The sequence below is a fragment of the Peromyscus leucopus genome, chromosome 20 (assembly GCF_004664715.2).
Source record: "Peromyscus leucopus breed LL Stock chromosome 20, UCI_PerLeu_2.1, whole genome shotgun sequence".
Classification (NCBI taxonomy): domain Eukaryota; kingdom Metazoa; phylum Chordata; class Mammalia; order Rodentia; family Cricetidae; genus Peromyscus; species Peromyscus leucopus.
This window is the reverse complement of record NC_051080.1, coordinates 30,700,051-30,718,762: the sequence shown is the minus strand read 5'-3', so window position 1 is coordinate 30,718,762 and position 18,712 is coordinate 30,700,051. Positions and strand designations below refer to the sequence as shown.

General features: G+C 51.4%; 1 protein-coding gene across 2 annotated transcripts in view; it reads right to left on the bottom strand.

Annotated features, from left to right (window-relative positions):
- The window catches only part of Dennd3 (DENN domain containing 3), a 53,398-nt gene that overhangs the window by 22,370 nt on the left and 12,316 nt on the right, over nt 1-18,712 (bottom strand). For both annotated transcript variants that reach the window (XR_003736303.2, XM_028886019.2), the window contains exons 5-13: nt 16,630-16,741; nt 15,383-15,502; nt 14,810-15,028; nt 9,922-10,037; nt 6,753-6,908; nt 4,889-4,985; nt 2,829-2,932; nt 2,138-2,337; nt 152-673 (exon numbers count right to left, since the gene is read on the bottom strand). Coding sequence is in view for 1 of the 2 variants with exons in the window: in XM_028886019.2 (XP_028741852.1) it covers nt 152-673; nt 2,138-2,337; nt 2,829-2,932; nt 4,889-4,985; nt 6,753-6,908; nt 9,922-10,037; nt 14,810-15,028; nt 15,383-15,502; nt 16,630-16,741 (1,646 nt within the window). In the remaining variant the exon portion in view is untranslated. The remainder of the gene's footprint in view (nt 1-151; nt 674-2,137; nt 2,338-2,828; nt 2,933-4,888; nt 4,986-6,752; nt 6,909-9,921; nt 10,038-14,809; nt 15,029-15,382; nt 15,503-16,629; nt 16,742-18,712) is intronic.

Here is an 18,712-nt window from a genome sequence, read left to right as displayed (position 1 = left end):
GGCTCTGCCTCCCGAGTGCTGGGATTAAAGGCATGCGCCGCCACCGCCCGGCTTCTTTTTTATACTTTCAATCTTAGTTGGTCGAGTTGTAACTATAGACCCACAGGCCCAGAGCACATCAGTACCCAGGGCCACTGTGGGGTCCTCTTACCCACGGTCAGTGCGTCAAACAGGCGGTGGATGATGACGGTGTCCTTCACGATCCCCGACTCCTGGACCCGCTTCACAAAGTCGCTCAGCTGCATGTGCTTCTTGGGCAGTTCGAAGTTCTTCACGGCGTCATCTGCTTTGGGGGCCTCGCCCGGCTTGTCCAAGACCTCTGTGATGAGCCGCTTAAGCTCAGGTGTCCGCTCAGCCTGGGTCCGCTCGGAGGCCGACATGGATTCCACCATGCTCTTCACAAGATCGGCCGGGAAGATCCCCAGGTCAGTCTTATACAGGTTCTGGAAATCCAAGAGGGCACTCAGCAGCTGGCCCTGCATCACATGGATAAGGCCACGCAGGTAGATGTACCTGGCCAGGAGCAGAGAGTCACCAGGGCCCAGCAGGCCCATGGCCTTGCTCAGGAGAGTGGTGAGGTCTGTGTAGTAGGCCTGAACACACTGGCTCATCAGTGGGAAATGGATCTCGGGGATCTTGAAGGTATATGTTGACTTAGGGGTCACTTTGAGAACTGGAAAAAAAAAAATCAAAGGAAAAAGGCATGTAATTAGCATGGTCCTGGAAAAGGCGGAGAGGCACCCATCACCTTACGGTGTGCTTTGGACAAGAACCCATGTGCCTCTTCCAAGCCATTCCCGATACCCCAAGGGTGAAGAAGAGCCCATTTTGTTCCCAGAGTAACAATAACTATTCTCCATGGGGCAATTATGCTTTTAAAACTATGAATCCTAAGTGAAAATGCTGGGGATGGGCTCTGCAGATTAAGCTAATAATAACCGAAGCCAAGTTACCCCTGCCGAGCAGGGCTCAGTCTTCGGAAGCCTTTGTCACCTGAACAGTGGCTCTGGGCAGTGGTAGCACAGGGCTCCGGCCGCATAGATGCAGAAGGTGAGGACTGAGGGGAACAGAGCTCCTGCGTGCCACAGGCAGGATTTAAACCAGTTCCCTCCAAAGCGTGATCCAAAGACACTGATCAGGAGTTGAAGTTCCTCTCCTTCCTTCCGGGAGCTCCCTTGGGACAGGGGACCAGAGGCAGTAACGAGGCCGTGCACACCAATTCAGGGGTGATGCCTCAGATGGAGGCTGGAGGAGGGTGGAGCCTGCGATGGCTGAGGGGTAGGGGGCGGGGGAGGGGGGGTTCCCAAATGAAGACGGAAAAGGTAGGCTGTGTCCCAGAGTCAGTGTGCATACGCCTGCCAAGCCTGGGAAGGAACAGCAGGGCCAGGAAGGGAACTGGTCTGCTTGGGGGGAGGGGGGGATGGGGTCACACAGCCAGGAAGCAGCTGCAAAGGGGTTCACACCTCTGAGCGCTGGGACATTTTCATGCGCATACTGTCTCTGCCAGACAGAAACTCTCTGGGGACTCGCAGCTTCCTGGAGATACCTGCAGCCTGAGCTAGGGGCAGCAGCCATCAAGGGCCTGGCCCCCAACGGTTCCCCCCCCCCCTTAAGGATTCAGTGGGGCTCAGAGTACAGGTAAATGATGTAACATAGAACAGGGCGTGCCTTAAGAAGTTCACACAGAAATGCAACGTGACTCATAAATATCTAACTGCACCCTTTAGGAAGGGACTGCTATCTCCACAGGAGCATCCCATCACACATCCGCAAATACAGACATGCGCTATATGCATGCGCGCGCGCGCTCACACACACACACACACACAAGGCAGTGGGGGCATGGACACAAACTAATCTTTAAAAAATAGTTGTTTTTTTTTTTCTTCCTATTTTTACGCAGGCAGGGTTTCAGTCTCACAATGATTACACTCCCTGAAATCCAGAAGGCTGACCCCAAACCCGCAAGCACCAATCCGGCCCCGGCCTCCCGAGATGCTATGTTACAGGCGTTTGCCACCACACCTGGCCAAAATAGTTTAAAATCTTAAGCACATTCCCTGCCCCTGAACCAGGCTACGATCTGTCGGCTTCAGTGCTGGGAGAGCACACGCCGGAGGGTAGCGGCTGGACTTGCCTGGGCTGATGCTTTTACTGCTGGAGGTGTCCATTATCCGAAGCGACGAGTTCCTGGGTGGCAGTTCGGGCAGGGAGATATCCTGCAGGTTGGGCATGCTGACCACCATGCGCCTGTGGGTGATGTGCAGGGGCGAAACCTTCCTGGAGGCCATCTTCTCCACAGTAGGTCTCCTTGGACTTATAAGCATCCTGTCTATCCTAGGGAGAAGCAAATGTTCACTTCATGGGCACAAAGTGTGAGTCTCCACTACCCACCGCACCCAGAGTTAACGAGCAAGGTGACAGAGCCACGTGCAGGGTGAGAACCTGTCACTAGGTCCAGCCTCAAGCAGCTCTAGGGGAAAGGACAGAGGGGTCTCGGGGAGCCCACAATTCCAGAGACAGAGAGGGCTGATACACCCACAAAATCAGGAAAAGCACCAGGAAAGGGCAGGGGAAAAAAACAGGCTTCTTGAATGGGGAGCATGGGAAGAAAGTGAAGATGGACAGAGACTGGGGTGTGGTACAGGATGCCGGGCCAGGCACACAAAAGCCGCCCCCAGGAAACAGGGACACACAGAGGAGGCTCTGTATTTGAAGGTTCTCTGTGAATTGCTCAATAGCCTGCCAACTGATCATTTGTATGTCCAAATAAAACTGTGACCCATGCAGGCCCCAAAAAGCCATGGACATGGGACAGAGTGAGGCACCTGTCCTCCTCTGACTGGGTGTCGAGGTCCATCCGAGCAAAGGCGTCCATCCTGCCGCTGAGCCGGGCCTTCAGGAAGGAGTGGAACATGTAGGTATCCAAAACCTGCATGTGAAAAGAGCTGTCTGTCATGCTGTGCTCATGGTCCTCTGGACTCCATCCAGAGCCTACAGCAGCCCCACTGAGGGATGACCTCTCCTGCACAGGCTCTGGGCTGGAGCCTGTGACAACAGGGAGCTTCACAATCAGTTCTTTTTACACTTTCTTATTCTTTTTTTTTTTTTTTTTTTAATTTGGTTTTTTCGAGACAGGGTTTCTCTGTGTAGCTTTGCGCCTTTCCTGGAGCTCACTTGGTAGCCCAGGCTGGCCTCGAACTCACAAAGATTCGCCTGGCTCTGCCTCCCGAGTGCTGGGATTAAAGGCGTGCGCCACCACGCCCGGCACACTTTCTTATTCTTAACCATGTGTCTGTGGGTGTGTGCACATGAGTGCAGATGCCTGCAGAAGTCGGAGGGGGTCAGATCCCCCTGGCTCTGAGACTGTGGTGTGAGTCACCCAAGGAGGGAGCTGAGGACCGCAGCCACAAAGAGCAAGTATGCACTCTTAACCACTGAGCCATCTCTCCAGGGCTGCAACTGGTTCTTATGTACTCGGAGGCGGCTCCTCACCTGCACATGGAAAAACTCAAAAGTTAAGAAGCCCAGGCCACCCGGCCATAAGGACAGCAGTGCCTGTAATGTGTGTGCCCCTGGCCCCAGGGGCCTCTGGACATTCCACAGCACTCAGACTGGCTCTTTCTGCTTTTGAAGTCTTCCTTGGTCAGGTCAAGAACAAGACAGCCCCCAGGTCTTGACTCCACGGGATATGTGGGTATGCCATCTGGTTATGAAGCTCTCGGACTACAGGCGACCCCCAACGTAGGCAAAAAAAAAAAAAAAGGAGGTAAAAGGTGCCCAGATCTACCTGGGAGGATGGGGGTCCAGAAAGATCCACGCCAGGAACCCAAAGGCAAAACAGTGTAGGAAGATGCAGGAAAGAAATAGGTCACGTAAAGATCGAAGGTAGCACTCTGTGAATAGCTAGAGGACCCAGAGCTAGTATGGATAGCCTTATCCGAGATGGGCAGGACCACAAACTGACCTGGATCACTATAAGAGAGCCAAGGACACCAGGAGGATCACAGGGCAGAAAAGGAGAGGAGAGGCACACAAGATCCACGTGGAAGTCACCATCACATTTACTCCGTGGATGGGTTAACCTGTACCCTGGAGACAAGCATCTCTTCCAACCTCAGAGGGGTCAAAACAAACCCCCAGGGCTCCACAGGGATGCCCGCCAGATCGAAGCCCTGTGTGCGTTGTATGATGGACAAACCAGTCATTAAGGGATGGGCAGAAACAGTGGGTCCCACCTCAAGCCTAGGATAATGTCAAGGAAGCTGCCAAGGAACGGCTATGGTCAGAAAGGGCCAGGGTACTCAGAGCAGCATGGCAGCGGCAGGAAGGGCCGAGCTCTCCTCACGGACAGAGCAGAGGCTGCCTAGGCTGGAGGGCGGTGACAGGGAAAGGGGACTGATGCACACCCAAGCACGCACGTGTGCCACCGCCCATCAAACCCACAGGCTTAAACCTCGTGTCTCTGGTTTAAAATACGCTATGCTCCAAGGTAATTTAAAAATGAGGCAGCCAAGGAAAGAAAGCCAGACAAAAACAAACTTTCTGAAAAAGCAAATTTAACTGATAAGACATTTCTAGATCCCAAAAAACCACCTTTGAGAAATGTTTCAACAACAACAAAAAAAAAAAAAAGAAGAAGAAGGTTTGTATTTTCGGGCAGTGGTGGCACACGCCTTTAATCCCAGCACTCGGGAGGCAGAGCCAGGCAGATCTCTGTGAGTTCGAGGCCAGCCTGGGCTACCAAGTGAGCTCCAGGAAAGGCGCAAAGCTACACAGAGAAACCCTGTCTCGAAAAACCAAAAAAAAAAAAAAAGAGAGAGAGAGAGAGAAATGTTTCAACAAAGAGGAGGAAGCGGGTGGTGCCGCCCGAGCCCTGCCCACTCACCTGCTTATAAAACTGCTGGTCCCCTGCTGCTCGCGTCTTGAGAAACTCCTCGCTGTTGAACACGCGGTGCTCATAATTCAAGTGGTTCTTCACTTCCCTAGCCAAGAGAAGGTGGGCCGTGAGCTGAACCACCACAAACGTGCAAAAACACGCTGTCTAGCAGCAGAATTATGCCGAGAAATACGTTCCTCACGACTTACTGCATCCCCGGAAAGACAGTATCAGGATGGACTATGTGGCCGCCATCACTTCAACAACTGGGGAGAAGCTGGGAGACAGTGTTGCCGCGCCTCCTGGAGCCTCAGCTCTTGATGCCAATTGAGACTCAATAATCAGCTATCGGGCTGGTCACTTTGGGGGTAGAGGTTGCATGCTGCCAACACTTCAGCCACCAGCCTGTCCCAGACAAGCCTCTCCTCCACTCCATAACCTATCTCGTGTGATAAGCTCATGGGACTTCAGTTTACAATCTCCCCAAGCCAAGGTGACATTCTATAAACAGTCGATGGCCGGCAGAGTGAGGGAGGTGGATGTGCCTGGTGCCTTCCTTCCATTGTGAGTGAAAATGCATTCATCTAGGGATTCGGAGTTTTACAGTCTGGAATCGTATTTTCTTGTTGCTTTGTTTTGGGGTTGGGGGGAATAGTCTCATATAGCTCAAACTGGCCTCCAACTCAGAGGACAGACAGTCTTGCAGTACCGAACTTCCTACCTCTGCCTCCTTCCCAAATTCTGGGGTCACAGGTGTGCACCACCAGGCTAGGCTAGAAAGTATTCTGTTGTTGTTTTAAAAAATAAATAAATAGCCGGGCGTTGGTGGCGCACGCCTTTAATCCCAGCACTCGGGAGGCAGAGCCAGGCGGATCTCTGTGAGTTCAAGGCCAGCCTGGGCTACCAAGTGAGCTCCAGGAAAGGCGCAAAGCTACACAGAGAAACCCTGTCTCGAAAAACCAAAATAAATAAATAAATAAATAAATAAATAAATAAATAAATAAATAAAGATAACTGACCACCTCAATCATAAAAGATTTGTCTCCAAAGAATGAAAGAAACATACACCTAGGACCACACTTTGAGCAAAGAAATAATGCAGTCCGCCTCCGACATGCTACCTCATTAGTTTCCCTAATAAATTTGCTTTATGTAAGTGGAGACATTGGAAAGACAAGGCTGTTTAAGTTTCAGTTTGGAAATAATCAGAGCACTGAGAACAGCGCAGCTCTGTGCTAACCCCTCTTGAGCAGACGCCCCTTCAGAACAGACCAGAGCCTATATCACAGCCTCCTTTGCCACGGATGCAGGGAGCAAGCGGCCAGAGGGGGAAGGATGCTGTTGGAGAAAGAGAACAGCTGGAAGGAAGAAAAGGCCCCAGGCGGTAATAGAATTCCTTAAGTGACGATCGGTTTCTGTGCGGTGTCACAGTCCACACACAAACTTGACTACTAGCTGATGCCAGTCCAGGGCTTAGGTAGCGCCAGCACACACCAGGCAGCGGGCCATGGTAAAGAGCCTCCCGGCAGTAAAGCCCGCACACTCATCTGTCCTGAGCGCCTTGGATGCTGCACCATCCAGTGTCTGAGTCCCGTGGAAATGACCAACTAACTCTCTCTTCACAGCTCCTAAAACAGACCCTCCCTTGACTGACCCTGAGCCCTCAGCCAGAGCACATAGACGCTGACCGGGTCTCCAGGCACCATCTTCCAGGAAATAGCCATCCGAGTGGCCAGTGCTGAGACAGACAGGCGGTCAAGGCTGGGAGAGGGCTGGGCAGGTCAGGGCGGAGACTGGCTGGTCTGGTCATGAGGAAAGGCTGGGGAACGAGCTCAGTGGCCGATCCTAGACGCTGTGGTGACCTCTAAAATACCTGAAGATGCCGACGAGCAGCTGGAGGGCGATATGCTGGATCTTGTAGTTGAGAGTCTGCTGCCAGGCTCGGCGGCGGGCGAGGCCCTCATTCAAGTCTGTGCTGGAGCTCAGGTGGGCGAGATGCAAATCTGGGTGCAGCTGGAGGCTCTGGACTCTGGAAAAAGGCAGAGCAGAAGCTGAGCGTGACGTGAGCAGCAGCCAAGTAGACAGGTAGTTTAAGGTGCTCTGATGCCTGTCAACAACGTGGAAGAGCATTCAAAACTCGGGGCTGGAAAACTTTATCCACCTCCAGATAGCACCACATGAAGGCCTTGCTTCAGACCCAGGACTGTCTAAAAAGAGAAGACCTTCTTCCAGGACACAAGGCACTTCCTGCCTCAGGGCTGCCAGGAGGGTCAACCACAGCTACCCGGCAGCATCCCCTGCCCAGGTAGGATCAGAAGCCACTCTGTGCCCTGCTTTCCATGTCCTGAGCGCCACCATTCATGGCCCAGAAGGGAGTTGGTCAATGGCTCATCTGCGGGTCCTCAAGCACAGAAAGGGACTCGCCCAGAGCCACCACCAAGCCTGGGACCTGGCCTTCCCATCACCGCTCAAGCCCGTGTTTTGAGAGGGACTTAGGGATGTAGCCCTGGGCACCATCCTTAGCATTTCAAGGATATGAAATTTAACCAAGAGGAGGCTCTAGGCATCAGCAAACAAGCCTGCCATTTTTGTTTCTTTCTTTCTTTGTTTGTTTTTTGTTTTTCGAGACAGGGTTTTTCTGTGTAGTTTTGGTGCCTGTCCTGGATCTCGCTCTGTAGACCAGGCTGGCCTCGAACTCACAGAGATCCGCCTGCCTCTGCCTCCCAAGTGCTGGGATTAAAGGCGTGTGCCACCGCTGCCCAGCCAGCCTGCCATTTTAAACAGACAGAAGCAACACACATTTGTTCCACAAATGTTCCTCGCGTACCCACTGGAGGCCAGGCACAGTCCTGAGTGTGGACCAGACAGAGGCCCTACTCTGTGGAGCCTGTGACAGAATAGAGGGAAACAGAAAGCAGAGAAGTCCGCTACAGAACAGGAGGTGACAGAGGGCCAGCAGAGATCCCATGGGGCGAAGCTATGAATGTGAGAAGGTCAGCCTATTCGAGGACAGTGCTCCTACAAGACGGTTGTACAAGACCCTGCTTTGTGAGAAGTAAGACACGTGGTGGTGGGAGCCCCTGGGGATGAGGTGGAGGAGAGGCTCTTGGGTACCCACAACCCTCCATGAGCACAGTAAGCTTGCGGGGCCCAACCTGGACCGTAAGAGGCTGGTGCAGGTTGGGGTGGTGCTCTGGGTTCGTTCCTAACGTACTGAGGAGCTGCCCTGGGTGGGTGTCCCAGCCCTGGCTAACCTGACTGGTGAGGTCTCACGGGACCTTCCCTCCTAACAGAGTCGTGTCAACTGCATGTGGACACCAAACTGACTTTTGCCAGGCAGAACAGACAGCAGGGCACAGCAGGGACAGAATGTCAGCGACTGCCCTGCATGGACCGCACCACGGTGCTGCTGGCAGTGACGTCTGCTGCGCCTTCCGTTCGGGCACAGCTGGGTGTAAGAAGCTGCCCGCTCCCTGTACAACCTCATCCTTCACACACACACACACACACACACACACACACACACACACCGCACAATTGAGAAAGTGGCCCTTATCGCTGACCTAAGGTGAAGAACGCTTCTCATCACAAGAGCAATATGGCTCACCACCTCTAGGGGAATCTGGGAGAAAAGACCACTGCCCTGTGGCCTGTGCTGAACCCCCGTGAGATGCTCCCTCCCACAGGCTCATTCGGGGGTGGGGGGGCCTGCCACACCACTTGAATTCAGAAAAGCAAGCCATACCGACACTGCTAGATTCTCCAGCCAAAGCAAACAGCCAGGAATCCCATCTTGGAATGACTCTTGCCCCCCCCCCCCCCCAGGGGAGTAGCCCTGCTTATCAAGAAGGAATGTAAGAACCCACTCAGGAGCCTGACCCAAACCCCCAGCTGGCTGCAGGAAGACAGCCATGGCCCTAGCTCCCACAGCCATGAAGGGCAAACTCCCCATGTCCCCCTGACCTGAACTTTGGAACCTTTCTTTCTTTTTAAACATTATTTTTTAATGTGTTTTTATTTGTGTTTTATGTGCATGCGTGTTTTGCCTGCAATGCATGCCTGTGTGAAAGTGCTGGATCCCCTGGAACTGGAGTTACAGACAGGTGTGAGCTGCCATGTGGGTGCTGGGAATTGAACCCGGGTCCTCTAGAAGGAAGAGCAACCAGTGTTCTTAGCCCCTGAGCCATCTCTCCAGCTCAGACTTTGGAGTCTGAGACCAGAGCCAGGGAAGGCAGATGCCACAGTGCAGCCACCTCCTGACTTACCAGCAGGGGCATCCCCACCCACCCAAGGGATGGTTCGGAACCTCTGCACTGTGGAGAAGATCTCGGGGCTCTGAAAGGGCTGAATGTCTGTGAATTAGCCCTCTGGGGAGAAAGTCCACTGAGCCAACTCCAAAGAACCAGCACACAGTCAAGAAATGGGGCGGGGAGCTCAAACACCAGCAGAGCTGATGGAGGAGGTCACCCTCAAGACGAGCACCCTGAGTGTCACAGCAGAGGGAGCATCACCGTCTTGTCATTAGTGCCGATCTAGCTGGATGGAAGCACTTAACGATGTCCTACACGCATCTAGTGAATGTACGAATGCATGAATGAATGAATGATTGAGCTTAGAAAACCACAGCACAGGGCCCATGGGTAAAGGACATAGCCTTGGGAACGAACCTTCCTGGAACCTTCCTGGGTTTCCAATGTGCCCTGACTCCATAAGGCCATGATTCACAGTTAGACAAGATCTGAATAAAGACAAATCACCATTGTTTAAAAATATTCACAATGGGCAGAGTGGCGCACACCTTGAATCCCAGCACTCGGGAGACAGAGGCAGGCGGATCTCTGTGAGTTCGAGGCCAGCCAGAGCTATATGGTGAGACACTATCTCAAAACATCAAAAATAAACAAACAAACAGACAAATAAAAATTCAAAAATGATGTCCAAATCCTAAGTATGAAAACTACCCATCACAATAACAAACTAGAGAAATGGCAAACACAGAATTGGAATATATGTGTGCTCAAACATAAACCATTTCACATTACCTTTGAATGAAGGTCTGTGCCAGCACAAGGGGGACATCGGGGATATCTATGTCCTCGTCAGAGGACTTAGTGATACTTCCGTGGTCGATGTCTATCAGGACTAAACCGTCAGCTTCCTGGAAGGCAGAGGTCAATGTGAGAGTCTGAGTCTGCACACACCTTTAAAACCCTTTAAAAAAAAATGTATTTGCATTCACTGAGACAGTACCAGTGTTCAATCCCCCAGCCCAATGCAAACACCTCCTCGGAAGTGCAGGATGCCGGGAGTTCCGGTGGTGGGTGAATCTGATTAATTGTGGCTGGGTGTACTTTACTACAGAGTCAGCTCTGTTCACTCAGCAACCTTCACTGCTACCCATCTCCCAACTGCACGTGTCCCCGAACAGAAACTCTGTCCCTTTGGCCTGTGGCACCCTCCACTCTGCTTTGGGTCTCTATGAATTTGACCACTCTAAGGACCCCATGGGAGCAGGCTCACTCAGTGTGCATTGTCACTCAGCAGTGCCTTGGAGGATTGTCTGGATGGCACCAGGGGTCAGAACCCCTTTCCTTGTGAAAACGGAGCAGTTCACATGTAGGTGGGCCACACGCCTTCTCTGAGTCATGTCGCCAAGACAGGTTGTCAAGTTTCCATCCCTGGGACAAATACTACACATAGTACTTCATGGCGCCTTGAAGGAACATTCCAGAACTCCACAAGTACACTCAATGCCCAGTGTATCATTCAGCTGTCTAGTCAGGTCTGCCACCAGAACCCAGAATACAAGGCTTAGTGACCTCAATATGGGGATGGAATTTCTGAGAAAAAAAAAAGCACATCGGGGAACTCTTAAAGTCTTATCTCTGAGGGTGGGTGCTAGGCATGAGTAGCACTGGACCCCAAGACTCTCAAGTCTGCAGACAGAGACAAGGACACTTAGAAGATACCACTCCTGCTTGGCCCTGACCCCTCCACCCTTGGGTGACATGTGAAACATGTGCAAACACAGAATGTTTTGGACCAAAGTCTGGCTCAGCAGACATGGGTGCCTGGCTAGGCACACACCGTTAGCCTCTGTGCCAAGGCCAAGTGTGCACAAGATGTGGCCTGGTTATGAGACTATGGGGGTCCGCTCAGCTCTTTTCTGATGATCTCATCCAGGAGAAGCATAACACCAAACAAACCAAAAATGCTGCTCTTGGAATCTTCCAGAACAAATAAATCACCAAGCAAGTTTCCTGCAAGATTCCTGACCGGGATCACTAAGTAAATATGTATGAAAAAATAATCTTCCTGCCGAAGGAACCCAGACAAGATGGCCTTTCATGAGTGACATAAAAAGAAACACAATTTTAAACTTCATAGTATGCCAATTTTTTTTCTGGTCCACAAGGCACATCGGTTGAGGTTTTCTGTCCCTAACTCTCCTGAGGAGGTCCGAACGGCTTTTTCCTAAGCTATTTTTCCACACTGACTCACTGGTTTTGGCAAGAACACACAAGCCTGCCCACCCGTCCGCCACAGAAGAAATGGGACAGCTGGTTGGGTGGGGTGGGGGTGGGGGATTTCCTTTGAACTTCTAGGAAACGGTGTGGAGGACAAGGAATCTGAAACAGCAGACGGCGGACCACCAGGGAGGGTGAGAAGAACTCGGTGTCCAGTGTCCAGTGTATTCCCTTCTCTGCTTCAGTCCACACATAGAGTGCTCAGAACAAAAAGTTAAATGCAGGGCATGGTATACAACCTGGGCTTCAAGAGTTCTGAACCACCCTGAGCTATACAGCAAGCCTGTGTCTCAAACTAAGATGTCCTCCCTCTCTCTCTCTCTCTCTCTCTCTCTCTCTCTCTCTCTCTCTCTCTCTCCAGCCCCTCCCCCCTAATTTAAAATTAAAAGTCAGATGTGGTAATTTACTTTTTTGTTGTTGTTGTTTTTTCGAGACAGGGTTTCTCTGTGTTGTCCTGGAACTTGCTCTGTAGACCAGGCTAGCCTCGAACTCAGAGATCCACCTGCCTCTGCCTCCTGTGTGCTGGGATTAAAGGTGTGCGCCATCATCATCATCACCACCACCACCACCACCACCACCACCACCACCACCACCACTGCCTGGCTGGTAATGCAGAACTTTAATCTCAGCACTCTACAGTGAGATAGGGGTGGAGACAGGAAGATTACAGTGAGATGGTGGAGACAGGAGGATTACAGTGAAATGATGGAGACAGGAGCTTACAATGAGATGATGGAGACAGGAGGATTGTAGTGAGATGGAGACAGGAGGATTACAGTGAGATGATGGAGACAGGAGGACTACAGTGAGATGATGGAGACAGGAGGATTACAGTGAGATGATGGAGACAGGAGGATTACAGTGAGATGGAGGTGGAGACAGGAGGATTACAGTGAGATGATGGAGACAGGAGGATTACAGTGAGATGATGGAGACAGGAGGATTATAGTGAGATGGTGGAGACAGGAGGACTACAGTGAGATGATGGAGACAGGAGGATTATAGTGAGATGGTGGAGACAGGAGGATTACAGTGAGATGATGGAGACAGGAGGACTACAGTGAGATGATGGAGACAGGAGGATTACAGTGAGATGATGGAGACAGGAGGATTACAGTGAGATGGTGGAGACAGGAGGGTTACAGTGAGATGGAGGTGGAGACAGGAGGATTACCGTGAGATGGTGGAGACAGGAGGATTACAGTAAGATGGAGGTGGAGACAGGAGGATTACAGTGAGATGATGGAGACAAGAAGATTACAGTGAGATGGAGGTGGAGACAGGAGGATTACAGTGAGATGATGGAGACAGGAGGATTACCGTGAGATGGTGGAGACAGGAGGATTACCGTGAGATGATGGAGACAGGAGGATTACAGTGAGATGGAGGTGGAGATAGGAGGATTACAGTGAGATGGAGGTGGAGACAGGAGGATTACCGTGAGATGATGGAGACAGGAGGATTACCGTGAGATGGTGGAGACAGGAGGATTACCGTGAGATGATGGAGACAGGAGGATTACAGTGAGATGGTGGAGACAGGAGGATTACAGTGAGATGATAGAGACAGGAGGATTACAGTGAGATGGAGGTGGAGACAGGAGGATTACCGTGAGATGGTGGAGACAGGAGGATTACCGTGAGATGATGGAGACAGGAGGATTACAGTGAGATGATGGAGACAGGAGGATTACAGTGAGATGATAGAGACAGGAGGATTACAGTGAGATGGAGGTGGAGACAGGAGGATTACAGTGAGATGGCACTGAAGACAAGAGAATCACACAGAAGCTCACTGGATTCACAACATAGAAGCAGAAACAAGACCCTGCCGCAGATAAAGTGGAATATGAGAACTGACTCCCAAATGTCATCCTCTGACCTCTACACACATGCCACAACATGTATGACACTGCCCCCTCATGCGCACACACACACACACACACACACACACACACACACACACACAGAGACAAATATGCTAGTCTCCCTGTCCCATGGAACTATACCAATGCACACATGAAAGGACGTGGATGCCATTAGTAACTGGAAATAAATGACCATCGGGCACTGAGCTACCAGGCACTCACCCGCCGGAGCACCAGGATCAGAGACAGGAACAGGAGTCACCAAGGGCAGGAGATAGGACTGCCTGCTGTGTTCTCAAGTCCGGCAGCTGCCTTGCAGAGGCTGCCAGTGTCTCAGATGGTTAGCCATAGAGCTGACTCAGTGGCTCTGCTCTGGGCTATATCCCAGAGAGAAAGGAGACCTTCGCTCACACAAGAACCTTTTGGACAACCATGTCCTCAGCAGCACTGCCATCACAACCAAAGGGGAAGTGATCCCAGTATCTGTCAACCGTTTCCAAGTCGACAGTTGTCCATCTACCCAGGATCCATGACAGATCACAATCTAAACATGTACCATAGCCAAACACTGGGGTCCCCGCACTTGGGGGGCCGAGGCAGGAAAAATGCCAAGACCGCTCTGAGCTACAGTGAGTTCCAGGCAGACCTGGGCAACAGCGTGAGGCTCTGTCACAAACAAATAAACACCACCTCCGATTAGCATCACAGTGACCCTCCATTAACACCTACATGGAGTATACCCAGGGGCTACTCTGTGTCTCACTTGGTCCTCACTGTAGCAACAAGATTGGCAAATTTGCTGTCCTTTGATGGCTCAGAGAGGAAGAAGTTAGCTATTTCAATAAATGCAAGCCACACAGAGAGTGATCAGCCAGACCCACAGATGCCGCTAACACTGGGAGCAGCCCTCTGTACATACATGCCAAGTGTTAGCAAAGCGCAGTGGATGCATTTAAAACAACAAGGCAGAAAGCATGCTGCCAGGACAGGAGAATGGCCATCTACAAGCCAGCTGTGGTGTGACAGGCTTGGAGCCCTGCCCGCAAGGACATGCCCCTGCCTCCCTTCACAGATGAGGAAAGAGGCCGAGGAAGGGACTGATCGGCAGCAGAGGTTTGAGGTCACAGCCTTCCAGTGCCCGAATGTCTGTCCCCACGGATTGTCTATCGCAAGCCACAGGTCCTGCTCTGAACCTAAGTGGGCTGGGAGGATAACACAAGACTCTGGTCTTTGAATTGCAGGGGTCTTGATATCAAACACACCCCGAGAGCAAGAGAGCCAATGAGACTGCACGGTGCGTCGGTGCGTACACATGGTCCAGGGGCATGAGACCTGTGTGTCGTCTGCGCATGCGTACGCCCCGTGGGGCCCTGAACACAGAACGACGACGTGGTCCAGCACCGCGAGCATTTTCTTCCTTGGCTTTTCACTGCACAGGTTGCAGTGTGCAAGCGCTTTCAAATGCAGCTTCCCACCTGCCGCGCCATGGAGTCACGTGGGTTTATTCCGCACCCCAGCCGCAGTTCTCTCCCTCACCTTTCTGACTTCTTCAAAGTGGTCCAGGTGACAGCCCATGAGGAAAGATGTGGGTGCCATGACGAAGTCCAACATCTGACCGGACAGGATGGGCACAAAGGTGTGCTGCCACTGCAGGGGGTGGAGGTAGACCACGAAGCACTCGGCGATGAGCGTCAGCAGGGCCCAGTCTGAGGAGAAGAACACGATGCGCTGTTCCGTCAAGATGCAGGTCAGGATCTAGGGGGAGCGAGAACAGTGTTGGCTTCCGGTTGCTTCTGGCTGCTTTGGGCTGGACATGAGAAGCTCCTCCCCGCCCACGAGAGGTTGCTTTTAGTCTCATGCCCCACTCTGTTTACCAAAACCAAGGCCAAGGCTGCTTACAGACCCGTGTGCTGCGGCAAGTGTCCGCTTTAGGCATAGGGCACAGATAGCACATGGGTTCCTGGTTTTATGCTTTTGGGCGGTTCTGGGGTTCACACTAAGAGCTTGAGGCAAGTGCCCCATCCCTGGATGCTGCATGGAAGCCATGGCCTGCACTGGAAAGTGCAGTTTAATCCTGTCTAGCCAGCAGTGTTCCTGGCACCCACACACCTGCAACACCTTCTCAGGCCGGAAGCAGAGCAAGGGCAGGTGAAGGTCCAGGTCGATGATGGGGCTCTCGGGGTCCGCTCGAGAGGGAAAGACAACTTGCAGAGGCTTCATGTTAAATACCTATGAGGACCAAGAGCCACTGTTAATTCAGAGAGCTGTCTACAACAGCAGTCAAAATGCCCCACATTTGGGCACGTTAGAAACCATTGTGAGAGCCAGGGTGCACGCCTTTAATCCCAGCACTTGGGAGGCAGAGCCTGATCTACAGAGCAAGTTCTGGACAGTTACAAAGAGAAACCCTGTCTCAAAAACAAAACAAAACAAATAAGCCAGAAGGTGGTGGTGCAAGCCTTTAATCCCAGTACTCATTAGGCAGAGGCAGGCGGATCTCTGTGAGTTCAAGGCCAGTCTATTATAGAGCTAGTTCCAGTAAGCCAAGGCTACACAAAGGAATCCTGACTCAAAAAAGGAAGAGAAAGAGAGAGAGAGAGAGAGAGAGAGAGAGAGAGAGAGAGAGAGAGAGAGAGAGAGAGAGCGCAGAGCGGGCTGACTGAAGTACTGAATTATGGGCAGGCAGGCCTCTGGCAGGAAAGCACCATGCCTTCCCAGCCCCCCGGGGGGTGGGGACAGTCCCTGGAGCCCTCCCTCTCCTATGGTGCCGCTTCGTTTCATTTTATTCCAGCCATGAGAAGAGATACTAACCAGCTTCACCGGGGGGCCCTGAGAGCCTGCAAGAAGCTAGCAAAATTTCTTGGGCTGGCACCCAGCTGGGGAAATACCTATCTGCTGTTTAAACAGTACAATGGCTCTTCTAAGAACAGAGGCCAGGGGGCTGGATACTTTTATCAGTGGGATGTACCAGAGAAAAGACAAAAAGTAACTCCTGCACCTAACACCCAAGACAAATAAATAAAAAGAAAGCTTTAAACTCATATAAATAAAAAGGACTTCCTTATACGGAAAGTTGGGCCTGTAGTTTCTGAAGAGTGAGAAATGATCTCATGAGTTAATACTAAACTGGTCCACCACACATGGCCAGCTCTGCCGGTCACGGGCCCCTCAGCCAAACCCCAGTCCGAATAGCTGACTTTTTCCTGTAGAGGTGAGTAGGCAAAACCCATTCGACTCCAGGAGAGCAATGTCTGGAGAGCAGGTTAAACATGGGTGACACCGGAAACAGCTAAAAACGTTTTGACTCAGCGCTCTTCAGCACACCAAAACTCAGCACAGTGCCAGGTCTCATTTACCAAGTGGAGCGGCCCAGGTGGTGGGCTGGGTATTAACGACAGTCTCGCAGCAAAATCTTTTATGTGATTGTCAACTTCAAAATCCTTACAGAGCTTCAGATGAGTCAATAAACTGAAATTTAAAAAAAAAAAAAAAGTCACAAAGTAAAACAACCGTCAGAGCGTCACTGTCCAAGATTGCCAACCTCAGCTATTTTGTTTTGGGGTGCTAATCATTTTTGTGAAAAAAATTGGCTAGAAAGTGCGTGTGTGACTGCATGCATGCTATGCTTCCGTGGGGAAGATTGGAAACATGAGACTTTGAACTCTGTGAGGGAGGTTCCGAAGTGTATTTTTTTTTGTTGTTTTTATTTTTGTTTTCAAGACAGGGTTTCTCTGTGTAACAGAGCCTTGGTTGTCCTGGAACTCGCTCTGTAGACCAGGCTGGGCTTGATCTCACAGAGATCCACCTGCCTCTGCCTCCCGGGTGCTGGGACCAAAGGCCTGCACATGCCACCACACCTACCTGGTACAATCAGACTTTTAAAGTAAAACTTTAAAATGTAAGGGGTGGCCAGGTGTGGTACACATGGCTGTGACCCCAGCACTCAGACTCGGGCAGGAAGAACCAGCCTAGGCTACATAGAGAGATCCTGTCTCCAAAAAAAAAAACAAAAACCAAAAACCCAAACACTGAGTCAAACAAGAAATAACAAAATAGGTAAGTGACAGCCTGGGGGCAGAGACCTGTCCCATGGGAACTGATTGAAAGGCAGGAGATCTTCGAAGTAGTCACACGGGATACAAGTGGGGAACCTCTAAAGAAATGGCAGGACTTTCCCAATACCCCACTGCACCTCAAAAAAGTTGATTGTCATAACTACATGTAAAAGTGCAGTTGGTACCTGAGGGGGCTTGTCACCTGTCAGTGACAAGTTGGCCCAAAGGAGGGAAATCTGACCCGGAGAGAAAGTGACCCTGCCTAAGGAACTATACAAGAGCCTGGAGGTCACGGCTCAGTGAAGACGTGTGGTGTCCTTAGGGCTAAGATATGGAGTCCATAGGGCTGAGTACCCATGGGGTCCCTCCTTGTCAGGAAAGACAGTCCACCGATCACAACCACAGTTCAAAGCGTTTCTGCTTATACATAAATACCAAATAATAACTACTCACAGGTCTTACGTCAGGACATAGAAAAAGCCAATATTCCACATTTGAATTTATTGTAAAAACATAATAACATCAAGGTAAATTTTTAAAGTTAAACTGCCTATAATCTACTGTCCCCAACACAAATGTATCCGTTCTGTTGAGACATGTCACATGTATCATGCCTGTTGAGACATGTCACTCTGGTTGGTTAGTTGAGGCAGGGTCACCGGTAGCCCCTGCTGGCCTCAAACTTGCCAGTTAGTTAAGGATGACTCGAACTCCTGACCCTCCCTCCAGGGGGGCTGGGAGGGCAGGGGTGGGGCCACCACACCCCACGCAGGGCACATCCTGCGTTTCTGGTTTCTGCCGTTTGCGCCTCCCCAGCTGCTCTCCACTTCTGACAGCGCAGCAGAGGCCGCAGAAGGAGAGAGCTCACAAAGCACGATGACGACGACGACAACGACAGTGGACTTTCTGATGTCACATGTCTGCACTGGCACCCAGCAGGAGGGACTGCCACCACGTGACCAGTCAGCCGCTGAATTGGCACCGGGAACTGGCCCAGGGAGAATGAGAAAGCACGCCTTCCCGCTGTCTTCCCAGGCAGCACCTGCCCTAAGCCATGAGCTTCTATTAGAGAACAGAGCCTGAGAGATAGCAGAGCGGTCTATTTCCGAGAATAAAGAGCATCAGTGAGGAGGTGAAGAGGGACCAGCCTTTTTTTTTTTTTTTTTTTTTTAAAGATTTATTTATTATGTATATAGCATGTATGACTGCAGGCCAGAACAGGGCACCAGATCTCATTACAGATGGTTGTGAGCCACCATGCGGTTGCTGGGAATTGAACTCAGGACCTCTGGAAGAGCAGTCAGTGCTCTTAACCACTGAGCCATCTCTCCAGCCCGAAGGGCCAGTCTTAAGGCCCCTCATCACTCCCTGAGCTGGCAGACCT